This window comes from Ambystoma mexicanum, chromosome 7q, assembly GCF_040938575.1.
Source record: "Ambystoma mexicanum isolate Mex_15411 chromosome 7q, UKY_AmexF1_1, whole genome shotgun sequence".
In the NCBI taxonomy this organism is placed as follows: domain Eukaryota; kingdom Metazoa; phylum Chordata; class Amphibia; order Caudata; family Ambystomatidae; genus Ambystoma; species Ambystoma mexicanum.
Window position 1 is genome coordinate 993,251,588 of NC_090941.1, and position 20,204 is coordinate 993,271,791.

At 45.3% G+C, this 20,204-nt stretch overlaps 1 protein-coding gene across 2 annotated transcripts in view; it reads right to left on the reverse strand.

Moving 5' to 3' along the window:
* The window catches only part of P4HA3 (prolyl 4-hydroxylase subunit alpha 3), a 356,959-nt gene that overhangs the window by 149,384 nt on the left and 187,371 nt on the right, over positions 1 to 20,204 (reverse strand). For both annotated transcript variants that reach the window (XM_069640141.1, XM_069640140.1), the window contains exon 4: positions 12,564 to 12,713. In XM_069640141.1, coding sequence (XP_069496242.1) covers positions 12,564 to 12,713 — 150 coding nt within the window. The remainder of the gene's footprint in view (positions 1 to 12,563; positions 12,714 to 20,204) is intronic.

Here is a 20,204-nt window from a genome sequence, read left to right on the forward strand (position 1 = left end):
GAGGCTCCAAGATGTATCTGCAGGTGTCAGCAGGGGAAGCCAATAAAGCCAGCAGTCAACAGACACCAACAAAACAAAACCCTGGGTGGGGTGTAGAGCAACTACTCTACTCCAGAAAGCACCCGCCACTCTACCTTACCTTTCCATAACGTAGACTGCCATAGACTTATACCATGCATACTTAGAGAGATTTGTGACCACCAGCCTATATCCATGGCTGGACTGTAAATGTTGCATTGCATTACACACTAACTTACTTGCCACTATTAACTAGTGCCACACCTTGAGAGAACTGTGAAGATTGACCTAGGTTGCATCTAGATAGGATTGTGAATGTTAGCATATGCCACACTTAGATGAAATGCTTAACCTTAGCCTGCGTCACATCTAGATAGGATTGTGAATGTTAGCATGTATCATACTTAGATGGACTTAAATGGAATTCTTAACATAGCCTGCGTCACATCTAGATAGAAATGTGAATGTTAGCATGCGCCACACTTAAATGAAACTGTGAATTTTAGCATGCGCCACACTTAACTAAAACTGTGTATGTTAGCATGTGCCACACTTAGATGGAATTCTTAACTTTAGCCTGCGTCGCATATAGATAGAGATGTGAATGTTAGCATGTGCCACACTTGGATGGAATGCTTAACTATGGCCTGCGTCACACCTGGATAGGATTGTGGATGTTAGCATGTGCCACACTAAGATGGAATTCTTAACTATAGCCTGCGTCGCGCCTAGATAGGATTGTGAATGTTAGCATGTGCCACACTTAGATGGACTTAGATGGAACGCTTAACCTTAGCCTGCGTCACATCTAGATAGGAATGTGAGTGTTAGCATGTGCCAAACTTAGATGGGTTTAGATGAAATGCTCAACTTTAGCCTGCGTCACGTCTAGATAGGATTATGAATGTTAGCATGCACCAAACTTAGATGGAATTCTTTACTTTAGCCTGTGCCGCACCTAGATAGGATTGTGAATGTTAGCATGTGCCACACTTAGATGGACCTAGATGGAATGCTTAACCTTAGCCTGTGTCAGATAGAAATGTGAATTTTAGCATGTGCCACACTTAAATGAAACTGTGAATGTTAGAATGTGCCACACTGAGATGGAATGCTTAGCTTTAGCCTGTGTCACACCTAGATAGGATATTGAAGATTAGTAAATGCCACACTCAGATGGAATAGTGAAAGATAGCAAGCATCACACCTAGACATAATCGCAAGGACAGCAATGCCAATTAAGTGATCCACTAACAATTTCACCCCTCTGCATACACCTCTCAAACTCTAACCAAACACAACCACAAGCCTACAACACAATAATCCGCACAAACTTCACTACACTGCAACAACAAAACAAACCAAGCCCAGCCAATGGACCCACGGGGCTGAGGCTGACAACAGCACATCACCGCTCTCTTGCACTTTTCCAGCTTAACCCACTAACTCACCCCCCCCTTCCCTTTTTCAGAGCCGCCAGAGCGCCAGGGGACCACTCTGGTGGTGATAGTGCATGGTACAAATAACCTTTTACATTAACATTAACATAGAGAGTTGGTCTAGAGGGAGAGTAAGAGAAAGTGGCAGATAGCGTGGTCCCAGACCTCAGACCGCCTTGTGGATGATACAGAGGGATTTTAATTTAATCTGTGTCGCCACCGGGATAGCCAGTGAGTTTTTAGGGCAGGAGAGATGATGTCCCTGGGCTTCAGGCCAAGGATAAGTCTCAGTGCCCTATTCTGGATTAGCTGGAGGGGTCGTAAAGTGGAAGAAGGTAGATTTAGGAGAAGGCTATTACACAGAACCAGGCCTCGGGTAACATTGAGCTTCTGGGGGAAAGTGAGAAAAGGGAGAATTCCTTTGAGGAAGAAGAGTTGAAAGTGGGACTTCTTGGCAATGTGGACGGCGCGGGATTCAACGAGCGGCATTACACTGGCCACGAAACCGAAGGTCGCCGCAGAGGCTCTACGAGTCAACGCAGCATCCATGACTGGAGCCTACCCAGGGAAAGGAACCTTCTAAACCACCAGTGTAAGGAAGGCATGGTATAAAACAGTGAAGACAGACTCAAGTAATCTCAGTTCAGGGGTGTTTATTGAACTTCAATGGGTTGGTTGAATGCCTATCCAACCTAAATCTAAGGATGGGAGCAAGCTACGACCATCAAATTATAATAACATAGTCCTAGTCGAGTCTCTGTCAAAATAAAAGGGCCTATACTAATAAACCCATTGCCAATCCTTACTTCTAAATACAAAACGGTGTGGGACGATAATGTATGCAACAAAGAAAAGTGTTCAAGAAATATTATGTCAGGAAGGTTGATCAGTTGGCTTCCCTTCCCCACGTTTTCAGCACGGGGCAAGGTGGCACGTTCGAGCTTCGCACACACTCTGGCTTCTCGGCCACGAGGATACAGTTCAAAGCACAGACATCAGGGCCTTTTGCTCAAGCCTCTTTTGTGATAACAGTCTCTTACTGCAGAGGGTCTGTCGTAATAAACAAATCTCAAAGTTCCATTCATATTAGGATTTTCACATGCACAAGTTCTCGCTTTAAATGCTCATCATGGGTCTTCCTCCTTCAGGCGAAGACCCCCTTTTATCACAATGTTCACACTTGGTCTTGCTCGTTCGGTCTTGGACCATGGATCTCCCTCATTTGGGCTTGGATCCTCTTGATATGGATCTCCCTCGTTCGGACTCGGATCCTCTTAGTATCAAAATCGAAGACTCTCGAACGTGCGATGGGTTTTGTGTACACCATCGCAGGACCACTTCGATTTGCTTCACACAATTGTTTTCATCAATCTTCTACTTTCATTTCTCATGGCGGGATACCTTACAGAGTCCTTCGAGTGAGCACGTCCATGGTGCCGGACCACTCTGTCAACAGTATCGTATCTTGCTTTCTCAAGTTCAAACATTCATCAGCAGTTTATATTTACACGCGTCTTTCATCACACGCGTTTAACAATGTTCGTTGCAGCGCTCGTTATTCAATGTTGCTGCTTGCAACCTTGACTTCAACACAGACCGGTCTTGCATCGGTCTCCCCAACTGACCGGATGTGTTGATCTCTCTATTGCTTCATTGTTCTGGAAGCTAAGGACGATACCACAGCGACTGCTGCTCCTCGACACCCTGTTCAGTTAAGCAGTAGGGCCCTCGTTATCTTCGACACACAATGCAGGATTCTTCACTCTGGTTTTCTGGCCTTACGCTTTCTGCTTTGAAGGTTTCTTGAAAGTAACAGCATCTTACTGAAAATGTCAAGGTATCTCCATTCTTATGAACACTTCTGGGTTTGTCGTCTTTCTCCCCTCGTTCAGCTGCCAACTCGGAACTGCTGTTCCTTTGTGTGCTTTGCCTCACTCAGAGTGTGCTTTTGTGCTCCACCTTTTATCCGTGTGGGGAAGTTTAATGGAAGTCAGGTGTGAGCGATTGTCAGTAATTGCCTAACCATAGTAACGGGACATGTCAGGTACACTGCTCGGGTGTGAGTCTGATTTCTTCCACAGCGGGCTGTCTGTGTGAAAGTGTTGGAGAAGGGAAAGGGGGAGGGGTAAAGTTCCCACATATCCTTCCTGGTAGGATGGGGTAAAGGTGTTACGGGGAGGGATACGATACTGTGTCTCGCCATCCAGTGTCCCACTCACACTCCCCGAAGACCCCTCACCCAGGTGATTCTCCCACACTGGTCCACCCCCAGGGTCTGGATCCAAAGGTGAAGAATGTGCCCTGGCCACCTGAGAGAGACTAGTGGGTGAGACACCTTCTGGTTTCTCACACCAGGGAAATAAACAAAGGGCTCCAGGCAGGCCATACCCTGGATTCCACCTGCCTACCAAGGTTAGTTCTAACAAAAGGCTGATCAGAAGGCCTAAAAAGTAAGGGACATCAGTCCCTTATAGTCCATCATCACAGCAGAAATACGGGCAACAGCAAGACCTTGGAAAGGGGGTGGGGCTTACAAGCCCCTATGAGCCCTCCCCATAGCCTCCCCTGTAACCCACCCAAGGAAGGTAAGTGATTGGACAGGGTAAGTGACCAATTCTGGGAGGGGTGGGGTATTTAAAAAGATATGTGTGAATGGCCTAGTGTGGTGATAGGAGGCGGAGGAGAACGCCCGGGAGACCAGAGAAGGAAAGTGCGGCAAGAGAGCAGATGTGTTGGAGAGAGGGGTGTGTGGAGTGTTTGAGCATGGGAGTAAGGAGTGAGTGCAGTAGGAGTAGAGTAGTGGAATAGTGGTGGGAGTGAAAGTTGGTAGTAGTAGGTGGTGGTAGTAGTGGTAGTGGACAGTGGTAGTAAAAGTAGAGAGAGACAGGGAGTAGCAGTAGCAAAGAAGTGGTAGTAGAAGTAGTGGGGGTGTAGTAACAGTAAAAGGTGGTAGTGGTGGTGGTAGAGATGTGGTAGTGTTTGGGAAGTAGTATCTGAGTAGGAGCAGGAAGGTGTTAGTAGTAGAGGAGAAGTAGTAGGGGTAAGGAGGTAGCATAAGAGCAGAGAGGACAACACCAGAGAGAGTAGGCGGTAGTGAGAGGAGTGAGTGGAAGGATTATGAAGTAGGAGGTGAAGTAAGATTAAATCATGGAGGTTGGAAGGCAGCGCATGAGATCCCAGTGATAACAGAGGGGTGGGATTAAAGCATCTTGAGACCCAGAGTAGGAGGGGGTCAAGTAAGACTTGTCGCCTATGGTGAGCGGTTAGCACTCAGTGAAAGAAGGCACCATTCTCTAACTCCCTAGAATACTAAGTGGGCTCGGATAGGGAGAGCTAGAAGGCCCATATGGAGTTAGCCAGCCACCGATTTAGGGAAAACCACCTGCAGCCTAAGTGAGACAACAGACAGTAGCCGTTACCTTGCACTAGAACATATCGTGATAAGGACGCCCGCGATAGGGTGCTGGGAGCTGAAGGCAAGCCCTGGAACGCTCACACCAGAGAGAATACAACCCGCTATGGAAGAAAGGCCCAAGTCGATCTTGTAAGGATAAGACGTTTTTAATCTCACACACAGATGAGAGCAACAGCAAATAACCTGCTGCTAAGAACGTTCTACCGAAAAGTAGTACAAGCAGAATCTTATAATGTAAAACATTGTCATACATGACACAATACATAGGGTAAAATCCTGCGTGGCTGGATGGTGTGCAACTATACAGGATCTGCCTGCCCCATAAGGGATGCAAGGCTTTTGGTTCCAGCCCAGTCCGTCCGTCTTTCATCACGTGGGTGCTGCAGTGATCATCTTCTTCTCTCGTCGACGGTCAGAAAACTAATTATACTCCTACCATACAACTATTTTATCACTCGTACTGTGCACTTGACAGGCCTTAAGATGGGCGCAAAGGAGGTTCTGGGGCACTCTACCCTTCACACACACCTTTCACTCACTCCCTTCGGCGCCATCCAGCTCCAAGGTCACCACCCCCGTTTTTAACTGTCATTTATCCCTCCCAGCACCTTGCAATACAAATCACATGCTTGTCGCTTCGACAATGTGTCCTGTCTGTTCTCTTTGAACATCTCAGGACTTGTTACTTTGGGGTTGGTGGTCAAAGGGCACCCGGTGCCATGGAATTCAGAGTTCTTAAGTTTTATTCAGTTATATGGGCTATAACTCGTGGTCGCCAGGGGATGGGCTGGGTCATGCTTTGGCCAGTGTGAGATAACATACACACCAGGTGCCGCTCTGTGATTGCGGCCTTGTAGGGCACATTCGTTTCGAACATCTTTGCAACAATGTTAGAACAATGAATATGTGTTGTGGCGGCTGGGGGTGTGGGTTGTCTTCGTGGGAGCTCGGGCATGGCTGGGGATTTCTCTTGTCTCGCAATTTGGACCTAGTGTATGTAATGCTGCATTTACTACGCAGGCCTTCCCTTCTACCTATGGTTACTAATATCTATGCAAAATAGCAATGCTGCTCGTGCCTTGTGCTGTACTATGTGGATAGACTATATATGGTTATATTGGAGTAGAGTCATGTTAAACTGGGAGGTGTCCCTCTCACCGTCCCCATATCCCCTGGCCCATCATAGTGCTTCTTATGCATCTTGCCTCACTCTAAAGGGCATAGGGGGTTGGGACATGGCTACCCCCTTCCCAACTAAGCCCAAGGGAGAGTATAGAGGGTGAGGGACGGCCCTAGAGCCAAATCCCCCGCACCCCAATAGATTGAATATGCAAGACTTCCAAGAAACACCCTTGCAACTTCACTTGAGCATTCGGAGTGGTTATTTGTGGCAGACACCCAGTCACAGTAAGGGATGTGCAAAGACACGAGTATCTGAAAAATGACACAGCATAGTCAGTACATCTCCTAAATGGGAAGCACATAGTGTTAGGTTTTACTAAGCTGACACTGAGTGTGGTAGTGATCGGTCGACATGCACAGCTCACTAGTTGAGAAGCTACCCCTTTCGCAGAATAAGATGAGAGTGGGGTTCTTGGTACATGCTCTGCTGTTCTAGAGGCGTGGATGGCGAGGCAGGTACTTCTACATGTATAGTCAATAAGCTATGCTTCCCATTAATGTATGATCCGTCACCTAGATGCTCATGTAACATTTGGCATTGTTTCTAAGTTTCATATTTCTTTTACAATGACGAGGGCAATATTGGATTTAGGGTGGAACCCAGCCAAGTGTAATCATGGTTGGATTTATGGTCTAGCCAAAGCAATTGTTACTAGTTACCCAGATGTCATGTTAGTAGAGGTAGTAGTGGGGCGTTGAAGAGAGTCATGTGTGGCTTTAGCATTAGAATGCATAGTCTCAGAGACAGTGTAAGAATGGGCTAGTTTCCAGGGAAACAGGATCCAACAGAAATTCTCTCTGCATCCCAGATCTGGGAAACCAAATGCCCATGCCAGTGATAAAATGTGTGGTGTACCAGAGTGGCTTTCCGGTCTGCTTTGGGCTTAGGATCTACTTGTCCCAACGCGTGCAAGCTCAGATTGAAACAGCAGTGCTCTTCTTTTTCTTTTTTTCATTTCAAGGACAACAAATCAACAGGCCAGTACTGAGTCTAACTAGGGCCCGCCAAACACCTTTTTAGATTGTCTTTTTGATGCAGTACACCATTTAAAATATTTACTGACACAGCAGTGAGTAGGCAATTGAGTGTGACTACTGGCTGTGGTATGCCCTTTAAAGAGTGTGACTGTTAGGCGATTACAGATGGGAAGGGTAGATAACACGCTGCCTGCCATGTGAAATAATAACTTTAAACAGGTGCCCTTGTCATGCATGTTCCATTCTTTAAGTGTTGTTAGTTCTCTTCCTGTTTTTCTTCTACCCTTTCTCAGCCTTACCGCCAACGCGCCTTGATGCCCTAGCTGGTGTAGGTTGCGCTCTACAAGTGTACGTAACATAATATAACATAACAGTTAGCTTGCCAGATAGCCCAGTGATTTTTCAACACTGCTTGACTTGCTTACTCCTCCCTCTGCCTCCTCTCTTTTCCAATCATGACGCTTTCTGTTTCTTCCATCTATTCCAGCTGCTTCTCTATCAACTATCCTTCCCTTCTCACTAAGTCTGGTAAAAAGAAATTAAAAAAGGATATCTTTGCCTCCAACCCTGGTCTCCTTATTGCTGATACCTATACCAACGCTTCTTCCAGACAGACCCTCACCGACATCATCTTTGTTGTTGCTTCGCCGGATCTATGGACCTCCCATATGATCTCTGTACTTTGTCCTGTCTCCTCCTAACCCATAAATGGTGGCACTCACTGGGATGTCCTCATGGCTTCCTTCGACTCCTCCAGAGTCATCCTTAATGTCTACATAAATGGCACTGTCATGGTCCAAGGTACTCAGGCCAATATCCTCCTCTTCGATAGAAGTTTCCCTTGCCTCATCAACTTCCTCTCATCTCCAGCTGTCCCCTCCTCTCACTCCTTGGCTACCTTGCCCACTTTTTCCTCCTCCTCTGCCACTATTCAGGCTACCTCCACAACTCTGCGGGTCGTACCTCTGATTTTTACCCCTCCCCGGAATGTCTTTAAGGCTGGCAACCTTCTTCATCTTGCCACTCAACTCTCGCTCTGCTGTCAAACACTCCTCTGTCATCTGCCACGGAGACATGGTTCACGGTCAGCTCTGTCACGAGCTTTGACAGTTTACTCCCCGATGGCTACAAGATCCTCTCCGCACCCAGATCCAGTTGACCTGGAGAGGGCATAGCCCTGATCTTTCCTGGGTGGATTCCTGCCACTATCATTCCCGCTCAGATTTACTCCTCTTTTGAATGCCTTGCCTGCAGACTCTCAATCTCTCCTAACCACTCTCTTACTGTTGCTACTCTCTACCGGCCCCCCGGTCAAATCACCTCTTTTTGCTTTGAGTGGTCTGACCTCTCCTCCTCCCTCCTGGCCTCAACCACTCAACTCCTCCTCCTTGGTGACCTCAACATCCACCTTGATTCTCCCTGTCCCTCATCTCTGCTCTTTCGCAACCTCTGCAATTCCCTCTCCCTCTCTATCCTCCCCTCTGGCCCGACGCACTCTGCTGGGCACACACTTGATGCCTTGATCTCCCCTTGCTTCCCCCTCTCTATCCCTCTGACCACGCCTCTCTCCTGGAGTGACCACTGCCTTCTCTCCTCCCATCTCTCACTCTCTTCCCCCCAAGCCAACCCCACCACAACACTGCCACTTACTTTCTCAGACATCCGACCTATGAAGCGTGTGACAGCTGAGGATTTCGCTGCCACTTTCGCTCCCCCTCCTCCTCCTCTGGCTGACTCACACCCCGACACAACCCTGTCCCTTCTCTACTCTTCTATCTCTGATACTCTTGATGTTCTTGCCCCTGTCATGAGGATCCGCTTGAAGTCCAAAGCCAAGTGCAATTCCTGGTATGACTCCGGCCTAGGTACACTTAAACGTAATTGTAGGGCAGCTGAGAGGAAATGGAGGGCCTCCTGCCCATCCTCTGACCAACTGGCCTGCCGCCTGCTCCAAAAGCAATACCGACTCTCTGTCCGCACTAAGAGAGCCCACATTCAAGCCTGTGTCTCTGTGGCATCTAACGACTCGGCCAAACTCCTTAAAATCTGCAAGGAGCTTGCCAACCCTGCAACAGTCTCCACCCCTCCTCTTGCCTCCCAGGCTCTCTGCAATGCCCTTGCCTCGCACTTGATCTCAAAAACCCAGGACATCATGTTCACCGTCTCCTCCCCTGCCCCTCCTATTCCCTCTCAGTCTGTGCTTGAAGAACCCCCTTTAACCACCCCACCACCATCCTTCTCCTCCTTTCCAATTTTCTCCCCTGATGAGGTTGCTAGACAAGTTCGATCTATGAAAGCCTTATCAAAACAGATTCCTCCCTGTTCCTCTAAAACCATCAAGGACCACATTGACACCCTCGCTCTGGCCCTTGCCGATTTTTGCAACCACTCCTTTGCCTCAGGATCCTCCCCCTCCCCTCTGAAGCACTCCCTTGAGCATCCTCTTCTTAAGAAACGCACTGCTGATCCTTCCTGTCTGTCTGGATAACTATTGCCAAATTTCCATTACCTCCTTTCTGGGCAAACTCCTGGAAAAGCTGGCCATCTCTCAGCTTAACCTTCATTCAGATTCTGTTGGCTGTCTCCATGACCACCAGTCTGACTTCAGAGCGGTCAGAAGCACGGAAATTGCTCTCCTGAACATCCGTAAAGATTTGCTCTCCAACCTGGACTCTAACATTCCGTCTGTCCTCATAATTCTTGATCTCTTCTCTGCCTTCGACACAGTCAACTACACCATCCTGCTCAACCGTCTCTGTGATAACCTGGGTATCACTGATCAGGCTCTGGCCTGGCTGACCTCTTTCCTCTCTGATCGACCCTCCCAGGTCCAACTGCGGTCCTTCCTATCATCTACCTTCCTCTCTACCTGTGGGGTTCCCCAGGGGTCTAACCTCTCAGCCTGGCTTTTCAATCAATAACTGGCAATTCTTGCCCACTGCATTGCTGTTTTCTGCTCAATTTTCCAGTACTATGCTGATGACACTCAACTCATTTTCAGGCTGCCCTCAGCCACCTCCTCTCCCTCTCTCATCTCCGACTGTCTAACTGCCATTCAAGATTGGTGTGCCGCCAGTGATCTTTTTCTGAATGCCAGCAAGACTGAGATCCTCCATATCGGCACACCATCTCCATCCTTTTCCCTCACTCTCTGGCCGGCCTCCCTTAGCCCTCCTCCTACCCCTACATGCGAGGCTAAGAACCTCGGGTCATCTTTGACTCCACACTTTCCTTCTCCGCCCATATCTCTGAGGTTTCTAAAAAGTTAAAATTCCTACTGCACCTCATCAGAGGTACTCTGCCTTTCCTCTCCTTCCCTCAGAAGCTCACTGTCTCCCAAGCTCTGGTTCTCTCTCGGTTGGATTATTGTAACAGCCACTTTCTAAATCTACCTACCTCTACTCTCCGCCCTCTGCAACTTATCCAGAACAAGACTGCGAGACTTGTCCTTGGCCTCAAGCCCTGGGACCGCATCTCTCCAGCTCTGGAATCTCTCCATTGGCTCCCAGTGGATGCAAGGATTAAATTCAAAACCCTCTGCCTTTTCCACAAGGCTTTCTGGGGCCTGGGTCCAAAATACCTTCAGCTATCCGTCCGCAAATACCTCCTCTCGAGCTCTTCGCTCCTCTTACCTCCAACTCACTCAGGGTCAGTCGTTTTTAAAAGAAACGAGCTGGGGGTAGATCCCTATCTTGGCTGGGGCCTCCCTCTGGAACAGCCTCCCTGCCACTCTAAAACTTGAGGAGAGCCATCTCCGGTTCCAGAAGCACCTCAAGACCTTCTTCTTTGCTTTTGCCTTCTCTCCCCCTCTCCTCTGCTGACCTGCTCTCTCTTGGTAATGTGCACCTGGCCACCCTCTTCCCCTGGACCCAGGTACCTGCTCACCCTGCCACCCTCCTGCACTGCCTCCCTCCTGGCCACCCCTTGCACTTGTGGACTGTATCTGTACCCATACAGCTACCCCCTTTCCTTCTTTTTCTGCACTTATCTGATTTACCCAGTCTGCTGCCATAGACACAACACTTGCCACTTGCTGGCTGCACTACCACTGTTTATTGCCTCCATTTTCCATTTATTTATATTTATTATTTATTTATCTGCTCTCCTCTGCTACGCAATTTCCACTCTCCCCCTTCCTTGCACTTTTTGCCTTTTCCCTTTCCCATGCACTTGCACGTTCTCAATGTCACATGGCCTAGTAAGATCGTTGTTGTTTTGTGTTCTCCCTTGTTCTCCTCCCTTGCCTAGTTGCGCTCTGAAACACCTGTGTTCGAGCGCAATACAAATAAAATATCATATCATAACATATCATAACTGTTGTAAAACCCAGAGACAATTTATTTATGCTGACAATACTTTATAGTCTTCCATTCAGGAGGGGGAAAATAAAGATACAATAATACTCTTTTTGCCCAACATGTTAATATAATGATTTATGTATTTTCAGGTTGGTTTATTATGGTATGCAGTCTTTACATCGAAAGTATTTCCATCGAAGGTTTTTCCATCAAGGGTTTTCCAACGAAAAAATGTGCATCGAATGCATATTTTTGTGGGGTAAATGGTTAATTTTGTTTGGGGTGGGTTTTTAAGGGTAAAAAATAGGGTGTGGGGGACACCCCCAACAAAGAAAATGCATTTGATGCACATTTTGCACCACAAAATGGAGCATTATTCTAACCACGCATTTTACATTTTTTTTCCGAAGGATATCACTTGACTGCCCCCCTTAGACTACGACTGCTCACATGTTGCTAAATACGGATGCAAATCTATTTACCATGGGCAAATAAGTTAATGCATGTTTTGACAATCTACCTGATTTGCGCCGGAACCTCTGAAGATTTCAACCGCAATAAAATCCAATTTTGAAAGGTTTTGCTCAATCTATGAATTAATTAAAGCCTTTGACAAAGAACAATTGCACAAGAAAGACTCACAATAAAAAAAACAGTGTATTGATTGAAAGGAGAATTGGTATAAAAAGCATGGGGAGCCGTACAGCATCACCTCTTCATGACAGTTTGTGTAGTGCAAAGCCTCTACGCTGCGGAATTCTCTCCCTACGTCAAATACTGAAGAAGCACGGTCAGGGAAGGTAGAAACACAGATGGCAGCTTTGGGGGAAGAAGGTAATATGGCAAAGGACCAGCAGAAGGGAATGCGCGGGGAGAGAAGACCCAGTACAATGAGAGGCAGGGACCGGGTGAGCTGGAGTTCAGAGACCAAGAAGCAAAAGGAAACGCAAATGGCAATGATCAGAAACAGGGTAAGGGTTAAGGCGTGACATTCAAACCCAACTAAAATATTCCATTAGAAATATTCAATGTTCAAATGATTGAGCGGACCTTTTGTACTGAAGTAATTATCATAGGAAACCATTTTGAGTTCTGGAGCTGTGAAAGTAGGGAGTAAACCACCTGTTAGACTAAAGACTGTGATTAGCTGGCCACTAGTTAATTTTGGACCTAAGCTATGAAGGCCCTCGATTAAAAGCCGACCGTTGGGTTGATGAACACCAAGGGACTTACCCTGAAGTACGAGAACGCCAGATAGTCCAAAGCGTCTTCCAGACTCCCCTCATCCTCTGTGAACCAGCTCCCGTAGGACCCTCGGAAGAGGCTCACGGCTTCCTCGAGCCATGCTATTGAGTGATAGAAATCCTCCATGTCATAAGCCACCTGCAATACATCAACAGGGCAGCCACAGTTACACAGTGCTCCTAGACAACATACTAAGGACAATTCATTATCAAACATGGATTAACAGCACCCTGCCTTCTCAACACACATGTGTGAACTAACTATATCTCAATGAAAATCGAACTCAGTGCAAAAACATGTAACTCAAAAATTGCAAAATACTATCAGCCCTCCAGCTATATGCCCCTATCTTCGAGAGATGCAAGCAACAGGATGGGTCAGTCAACAGTAACAGTGAGAAATAGGGGCAACATAGTATGCCTGAGAATTCTCTTTCCTAGTTACGTTCCCATGACACCCTCTTTCTTTTGACAGTAACCAGCCTGATTTCTCTTCCTACTTCACAACCTTTCGTTCCCCTCCTTCGCTCTCACTATTCTCCTATCCCTTCCTTCTCCGGTCAACGTACAGTGCCTTGAAGAGTTGGAAGGCAGTTTTTAAGGGAAATTCTCAGATCCCGCACACTTGTTTCAGCATAGAAAAAGGCTTCCCTAGAACTCCTCCGGCCAAGGCACTACTAAATCTAACTTCTTCACACACTTTATCTTGTTGCTCAGATCTCACCCTCACAAACGGTCTTCTGCTCTCCACTTTATGCGACCTCGTGCTATTTTCTTTTTCCTCTCAGCCTCTAATTCTCCTATAAAATCTCTAAACTCTGTGACTCTGTCTACTCTCGTCTTTCACCCTCATTTATTTTATTTTCTGTATTTTATTGCTTATCGCGCATACCTAGCTCAAGAGCAACGGCGCGCTTTACAACAGGAGGTTGTGCCAGAATTGGACTTGGCATTTTATGCAGTAATTCAGTACTCTTGGTGGAGGGAGAGAGGGATTTTTATTCTTCCGGCAGGTATTGCAGAAAAAGTCAACCTTTTTTGTGTTTAGCGGAAAATGGAGCATGGTGGTAGCATTTTGAGCCTCTACCAGGATTGTGTTTTGGATGGTCGGGCATGGCAGGAGAAGGATTGCTTGCGAGTCTTCTCTTTGCGGGCTAACCTTGACTTCAACCCTTTGATAGTCATGCTATGTGAGGTACGAGAACCTCAGACCTCTCGTCCGCCTCCCTAGTATCCTCACTACATCCTCTGCTATGTCACCTTCTGGATTCTGCTGCATCCTCAGGGATGCCAACCCCTCATGGAGTCTGGTGAGTCTATTAAACCCTCAAATGATAAAAGAGCCGGCACCAATACACCTTCTCATGTCTCTCATTCCTCTTCACACCCTCCTTCTCGATGGGACCCTTTCCTTCACGCTCCAAGGTAGTGACAGCCCTACCTATCCTCCAGAAGCCCCCTGCAGACAATAACTGCCCTGCCCACTATTGATCTCTTTCCCTCCAGAATCCTCAACCGTTAAGTCTTTAACAGGATTACTAACTTTCTTGAAAGTAATGAATGTCATTTGAAAAAAAATACAAAATTATTTACGTGCTTATGTTTAATGAAAACCTTATGCACGACACAAACATATAAAACAATTATAAAATACAACGTTCATAAGAAAATTGTTAGCAAAATAGACTAAAAGCCATACACCACGATATAAGAATGCTGTAGAAAATGTAATATCCAGCACCAATAGTAACAAGAAAATGAGCAGCATAGATAGCAGCCCAAAATTGATCAGCGGCAACCATGGATAAGTGACTAACCAAACTCTTATAACCTCTACATTAATAATAATAATATGTCAGACAAGGGCATGCAGTGCGTATGTGCCTTTCAGTTTCAATTTCCCCTTTACAGAAGCAGAACTTTCTATCTTCACATGGTATAGCCGTCCAGGCCCCAACATGGTCATTACAGGGTAGAAGATTAAAACAAAGAAGTATAATACATTGTTGAAAATTATAATATACAGAATTCTCTTTATTCCATTCAAGAAACAGTAAATCAATATCCAATTTAGATACATATACAATATAGTTACACAATATACAATATAGTTACACACATGCATACAACAACATTCAAATCTTCGACAATAACCTACAAACTCAGAACAAATACAACAGCTCATATAAAATCAAATATCATAGATCAGTCAGGGTTCGCAGGCAATTACACTGAGCCAGAAGCGCTCACCTTCTGGACAGTGCCTGTTTTAGAAATAGCTCCACAGCAAGGGCAAGTAACTGATTCAGGAAACATATGCAGCAAGAACAATGAAGGTCTGCATTTCCTGGACCGCCTGCTTTTAGAAACGTGAGGCCTGGATTTTGCCCCGTTATCTTTATAGAGTTCAAAAAAATAAAAACAACTACATTGTTGTTTCTATGAACTGGCTATAAAAGCAGACACCTGCCCACTGCTGCCTACCCTCCCTCGCCACAATCATCCTCGTAAGAGCAGCACATCTAATATGAAATGACTCTGAAGTAACCTTTGAAACACAGTGACACCACAGGGTCAGATATGGATGCAATAGGCAGGCATTCTGACACAGAACCCCTTGACCCTTCTAGATCTTCACTTGTGTAAAGCTCTTAAAAATGTGCACTTCACAATGATTTTAGTATAGAGGGCATTGTCAGTTATGCAATAAACCAATTTTTCATTAGGCAATAATGCCCCAAGGTGGTGGGCCCACCCTGTAGGTAACGGCACGCCACCCGAGTTAAAGGCCTGCACACGGCGAGGGTCCCTTAATGAGGGTGGCATGCCATTACCTACAGGGTGGGCCCGCCACTGAGGGGCATATCGCCCTTAGCGGATGCTAATTTTTATTTTTTATTTTTTACAAAAGAACAAAAACTTACCTTTCTCTCACCGCCGGATGCTGCACAGTGCTGTCAGCCAGGAAGTCCGTTTTCAATGTTGATGACCGATGTCCTCAAAATTAAAGAGGGACTGCCTGGCTGTCAGCACTGTGATGCGTTGGGCGGCGCGAGAAAGGCACGTTTTCTTTTTTTGGTTTAAAAAAAAAGAAAATACCATTAGCACCTGTGTAGCTCCCTATGTGTGTGCTAAAGTGAACGGGGAGTGGGGAAGGGAAGCGCCCGAAAGCAATGAGACTGTTCGGAATGCAGGCTTTCCTTAGTGAATACAGCCCGTGTTCCGGGCATTTTCATTGGTGGAAGGCGCCTCCCAGGGTGGTAATGATTAATATGTGTTAAGAAAAATCAAGCCAAACACAATTTTTCTTACATCATTTGCTTGCCTCATTATTGTTCCAGAGAGATGCCCACTGTTTCAGGGGTTTCAAGGCTATTGTGCCTGGAGGAAGAGACATATTCAATTCTTGGTACATTACATATATGGAGGTAGACTGTGGCACACCTAACAAACATTTCAGAAACAAGTTCTGTACCTTTCCATTGAGTCGCTTCTTGCCCACCGCCATATTGCTGTCCCATAGGTAGTGATAGCAACAAATTTGAACTGATGTATCTTCAATAGGGCATCCAGAGGACCCCACCACGTGATAGTGGAAAACCCTATCACAGCATCAGTTCGCCTGTTTTAAAATCTATGCTGTCCAACTCATGTTGTCTGGAAAACTGATGCCAAAATAGTCAAATAGCACAATTGTGGTTCCTGGCTGCTGTGCATAAAATCAAAGAGCATTTTGGGAACATGAGAATGGCTGCAGCTATTTATATTTTACTAATATATACGTGATAAAATGACTGTATGCTTGGATCACTAAGTGCATAATGCCAACTAGACTTGGTACTTATTTCATTTTTCACAATATTCATCTTAACATTAAAGCACTTCAATTCATGAACCAAATATACTTATTCGGACAGCGTCTGGTTTTGAATGTGAGGATAAAATGATTGTGCCATCTGTTGCTCCATTATGGTCTCAAGTCCTTGCTCACACATTTATAGAAGAGATGGGGCTGGGAGAGGAAGATAGGTTTTCATGTACCATTCCCCAATGCACAGACCAACCAATAGAATTATATACATAAAGGATTTCACTTTGTTTTTGGACATACTGAGTGTGCAATTAATTCACAAACAATCCACCAAAACAATTATCTTTCTTTGCATATTAAACACCGTAAAAAGTGGCCATGGTTTTCCACCTGCTATTCATATGTCCTAATTTGAGGTGGGGGGCAGTGAGCCATGAGACTCCCCCACCCAAATAAATATATGTTTTTGTCTGGGACAACCAGACAAACGCATGTATTCTTTGACTCACCACTCTGGACCCCTGGCGTGCAGGCACTGAAAAGGGTGAATATAAGAATTGTTTACAAAATCAGGCCGCCTGTCTCCTAATCCCAGGCAATATACCTACATGTGATGTTTTCAGAAATTGCATGGGCCACCCACACATTGAGCTTGAAGAAACACCATTTGAAGGGAAAAGAAGATGGGGTTAGCACTCAAAGCCTGTTGTGAATAAACATACGGACACAAACGTGAGTTTAGTGGCTTTATTCTTAGAGGGGACCGCAGCAGCGAAAGCAGTAGGGTGGATGCACCACTGCCAACCGTCTCTCTTTCACCTCAGTGTTCCAGAGCTTCTACGCCATGAAGCTCTGTAATGTCCATGCATAACATCTCCCCCCCCAATAATTATTGAACAATGAAAAAGGGGTGACAGGGACGGGGGAAGGCAGATTTAAGGGGCTGGGAGGTGGAAAGACCGCTGGTGGGGGAAGAAGGGGATGAGCAGAACAGGAATGATAGTATGCTAATAATAAATAAAGTCTTTGTTCCGAGGGGGCACTACTCTTCTTTCTCTGTTAGTTGATCTTTCATCACATAATCTCGGCACAAAGGTGTCGCCACTTGACTCACTTCTTGACCACTCTCTACAGGTAGCCGGGGTAGATAAATCAGTATTCTTTGGTGGCACGACATCTGATATGTCTTTAGGAGCAGAGACAAGGTAATTAGTTGACCATTTAGTGCGGTCTTCCAGGTGAACACTTTTTTTCGTCCCCACGTCCTTTATTCTTTGGGGTTCACAGTATTTTGATAATCCATTTAACATCCTTTGATGGTTCTTCACTTGCACCCAATCTCCTTCTTGAAAGGCTGGTTTGTGGGTACATTTCATCTAGTCATAGTATTTCTTGTACTTATATTGATTGTCTTGAACACTCTTGAGGATCCTTTCCATATATATGTTTTTGGTTTGTTTCTTCTCTGCTCAAAATGGATTTAGTCTGTTACACAATGCTCTCCCCCTCATCATTATAAAGGGTTGAACCCCAGTGTGGTGTCATTCTGTAGGCATTGAGTGTCTCTTTCAAAGTTTCTTTCCACGGTAAGTCATTGGCCCCTGCTAACTGTGTGGAATTTCTTATTACTCCATTTATGCGTTCAACAAGACCCTTCTCCATAGGATGGTAAAGTGATGTTCTTCTGTAGTTAATGCATTTTTTTTAACTCTTGCATTTTGTCAGAAACAAACTGCACTCTATTATCTGTCACAATCTCTGCTGGGTCTCCTTCTTTATTGAATATTTCTTCCAGGAACTTCATAGCTTCCCAGTGTTGATGGAGTCTTCTGCAACTCCCCATTCTATCCATTTGGATGTGTAGTCTACTAGACAAACAATGCATATCCTGTGACTTCCTAGAGTTACAAACGGGCCCGTTACATCCATTGCTAACTTGCACCAGACTTTAGCTGGTATCTCCACTGGAATCAATGTTGCGTTATGTGGTTTTTTGCATCTGTTGCTATTGGCACAATATTGAAATGACCTCAAAAGTTCTTCTGCCTCTTTCATCATTTCCAGCCACCAGTACTTTTCTCTTAGTCATCTCTTTGTAATGTTTTTTCCTAAATATCCATCATGTGCTAACTGTAGAATTTTTCCACGGAAACATAGTGGGGGAATCAAGCGTTCCCCTCTTAGTAGGCATCTTGGTTGACACATATCTCATTATTTATCAGGGCATAGCCTTGACATCTGTGCACTTTTTCTCTCCATCCTTCATGAACCATGCATTCCAGCCGCATCATTTCTTCGTCTCCTTTCACTGCTTCTTCCCATTCTTTTCAGGAAATGGCAGGTTGAGTTGTCGCTATGATACATTCTTCCTCGTCCTCATCTCTCTTTTCTTTATCTGCATCATTGCAAGGCATTCTTGACACACAATCTGCTACCACGTTCTCATGGCCTTGAAGATATGTCAGTTTGATGTTGTATTGCATTATGCCCACCAGCCAGCTGTTTATTCTTGGTGAAGTAGAAAGACATTTTTGCGATGAGGATATTATATGGACTAGGGGTTTGTGATCAGTTCTAATTGTTACACAAAGCCCCATAGCAATGTTTTGAAGTGTCTGAGTGCCCAATTAATTCCTAACACTTCTCTCTCGATTGTAGAGTAGTTCTTTCAACTTTATTTAGCATGCGTGAGGCAAACGCTATCACCACATCATCTCCATTTTTAATTTGCTTAAGTACGCACCTCAAACCAATGCTGCTTGCATCGACCGTCAGTATGCTGGTTGCTGATGTAGAGAACATTTTTAATATGGGTGATTTTCTTACTCTTTGTTTAACATCCGTGAATTCCTTGTGGCATTGTTCAGACCACTGAAATGCAGCGTTCTTCTTCATGAGTGCTCTCATAGTTTCTGTTCTGTCAGCGAAATTTGGAACAAACTTGGCATAGTATTCCACCATTCCTAAGAACGAGCGCAGTTGGTTTTTGTTCATAGGTGCCGATATCTTGTAAATTATTTCTGCTAGTTTATCTTTTGGTTTTATTCCTTCTTGTGTGATGACATACCCCAGATACGACACTTCTGTCACCTAACTTTCCACTTTTCTAACTTGAGGGTGGGCCCTCTGTCACAAATAATTTGCAGAACTCCTAATAATTTTCCTCAGACATGGTCGCAATCAATATGTCATCTTGGAAGTAGTAGACTCCATCCAGGCCCTCAAATAGCTGTTGTATCAGTCTCTGGAAAACGGTGCCTGCTGATGCTAATCCAAATGGCATGCACCTAAATCTGAATGCTCCTAAGGGTGTCACAAAGGACGTGAGATGTTGGACCCTTCTTCTAGCCCAATCTGATGATAAGCCGATGACAATTCGAGGGTTGTGAATATCTTGTCCAGCTTCATCGTCAACAGCATCTCGGTGATATTCGATAGGGGATGCCTGTCGACCCATATATTGGAGTTTAGGTCTCTCAAGTCTACACACATTCTGATGTTGTTATCTGGTTTCCAAACAATAACAATGGGGGCTAGCCATTCAGAAGATTCAATTGGTTTGATTATTTGTTTGTCACACAATTTCTTAAGTTCCCTTCGTAGAACATCTTTTGTGCCAACTGGTATGTTACGTAATTTGTGTACAACAGGTTTGGAGTTTCTCTTTAGTATTATGCTGTGTTGAGATCTCTGAGGGTGTTAGTGAACACTTCCGGGAACATACTTGATACACTTTCTTGTGAGAGAGATGCATGTTCATTAACGCTCAAGATGGGCTGGGCTTCACCTCGATGTATCTTCATACATAAAGTCGCTTTT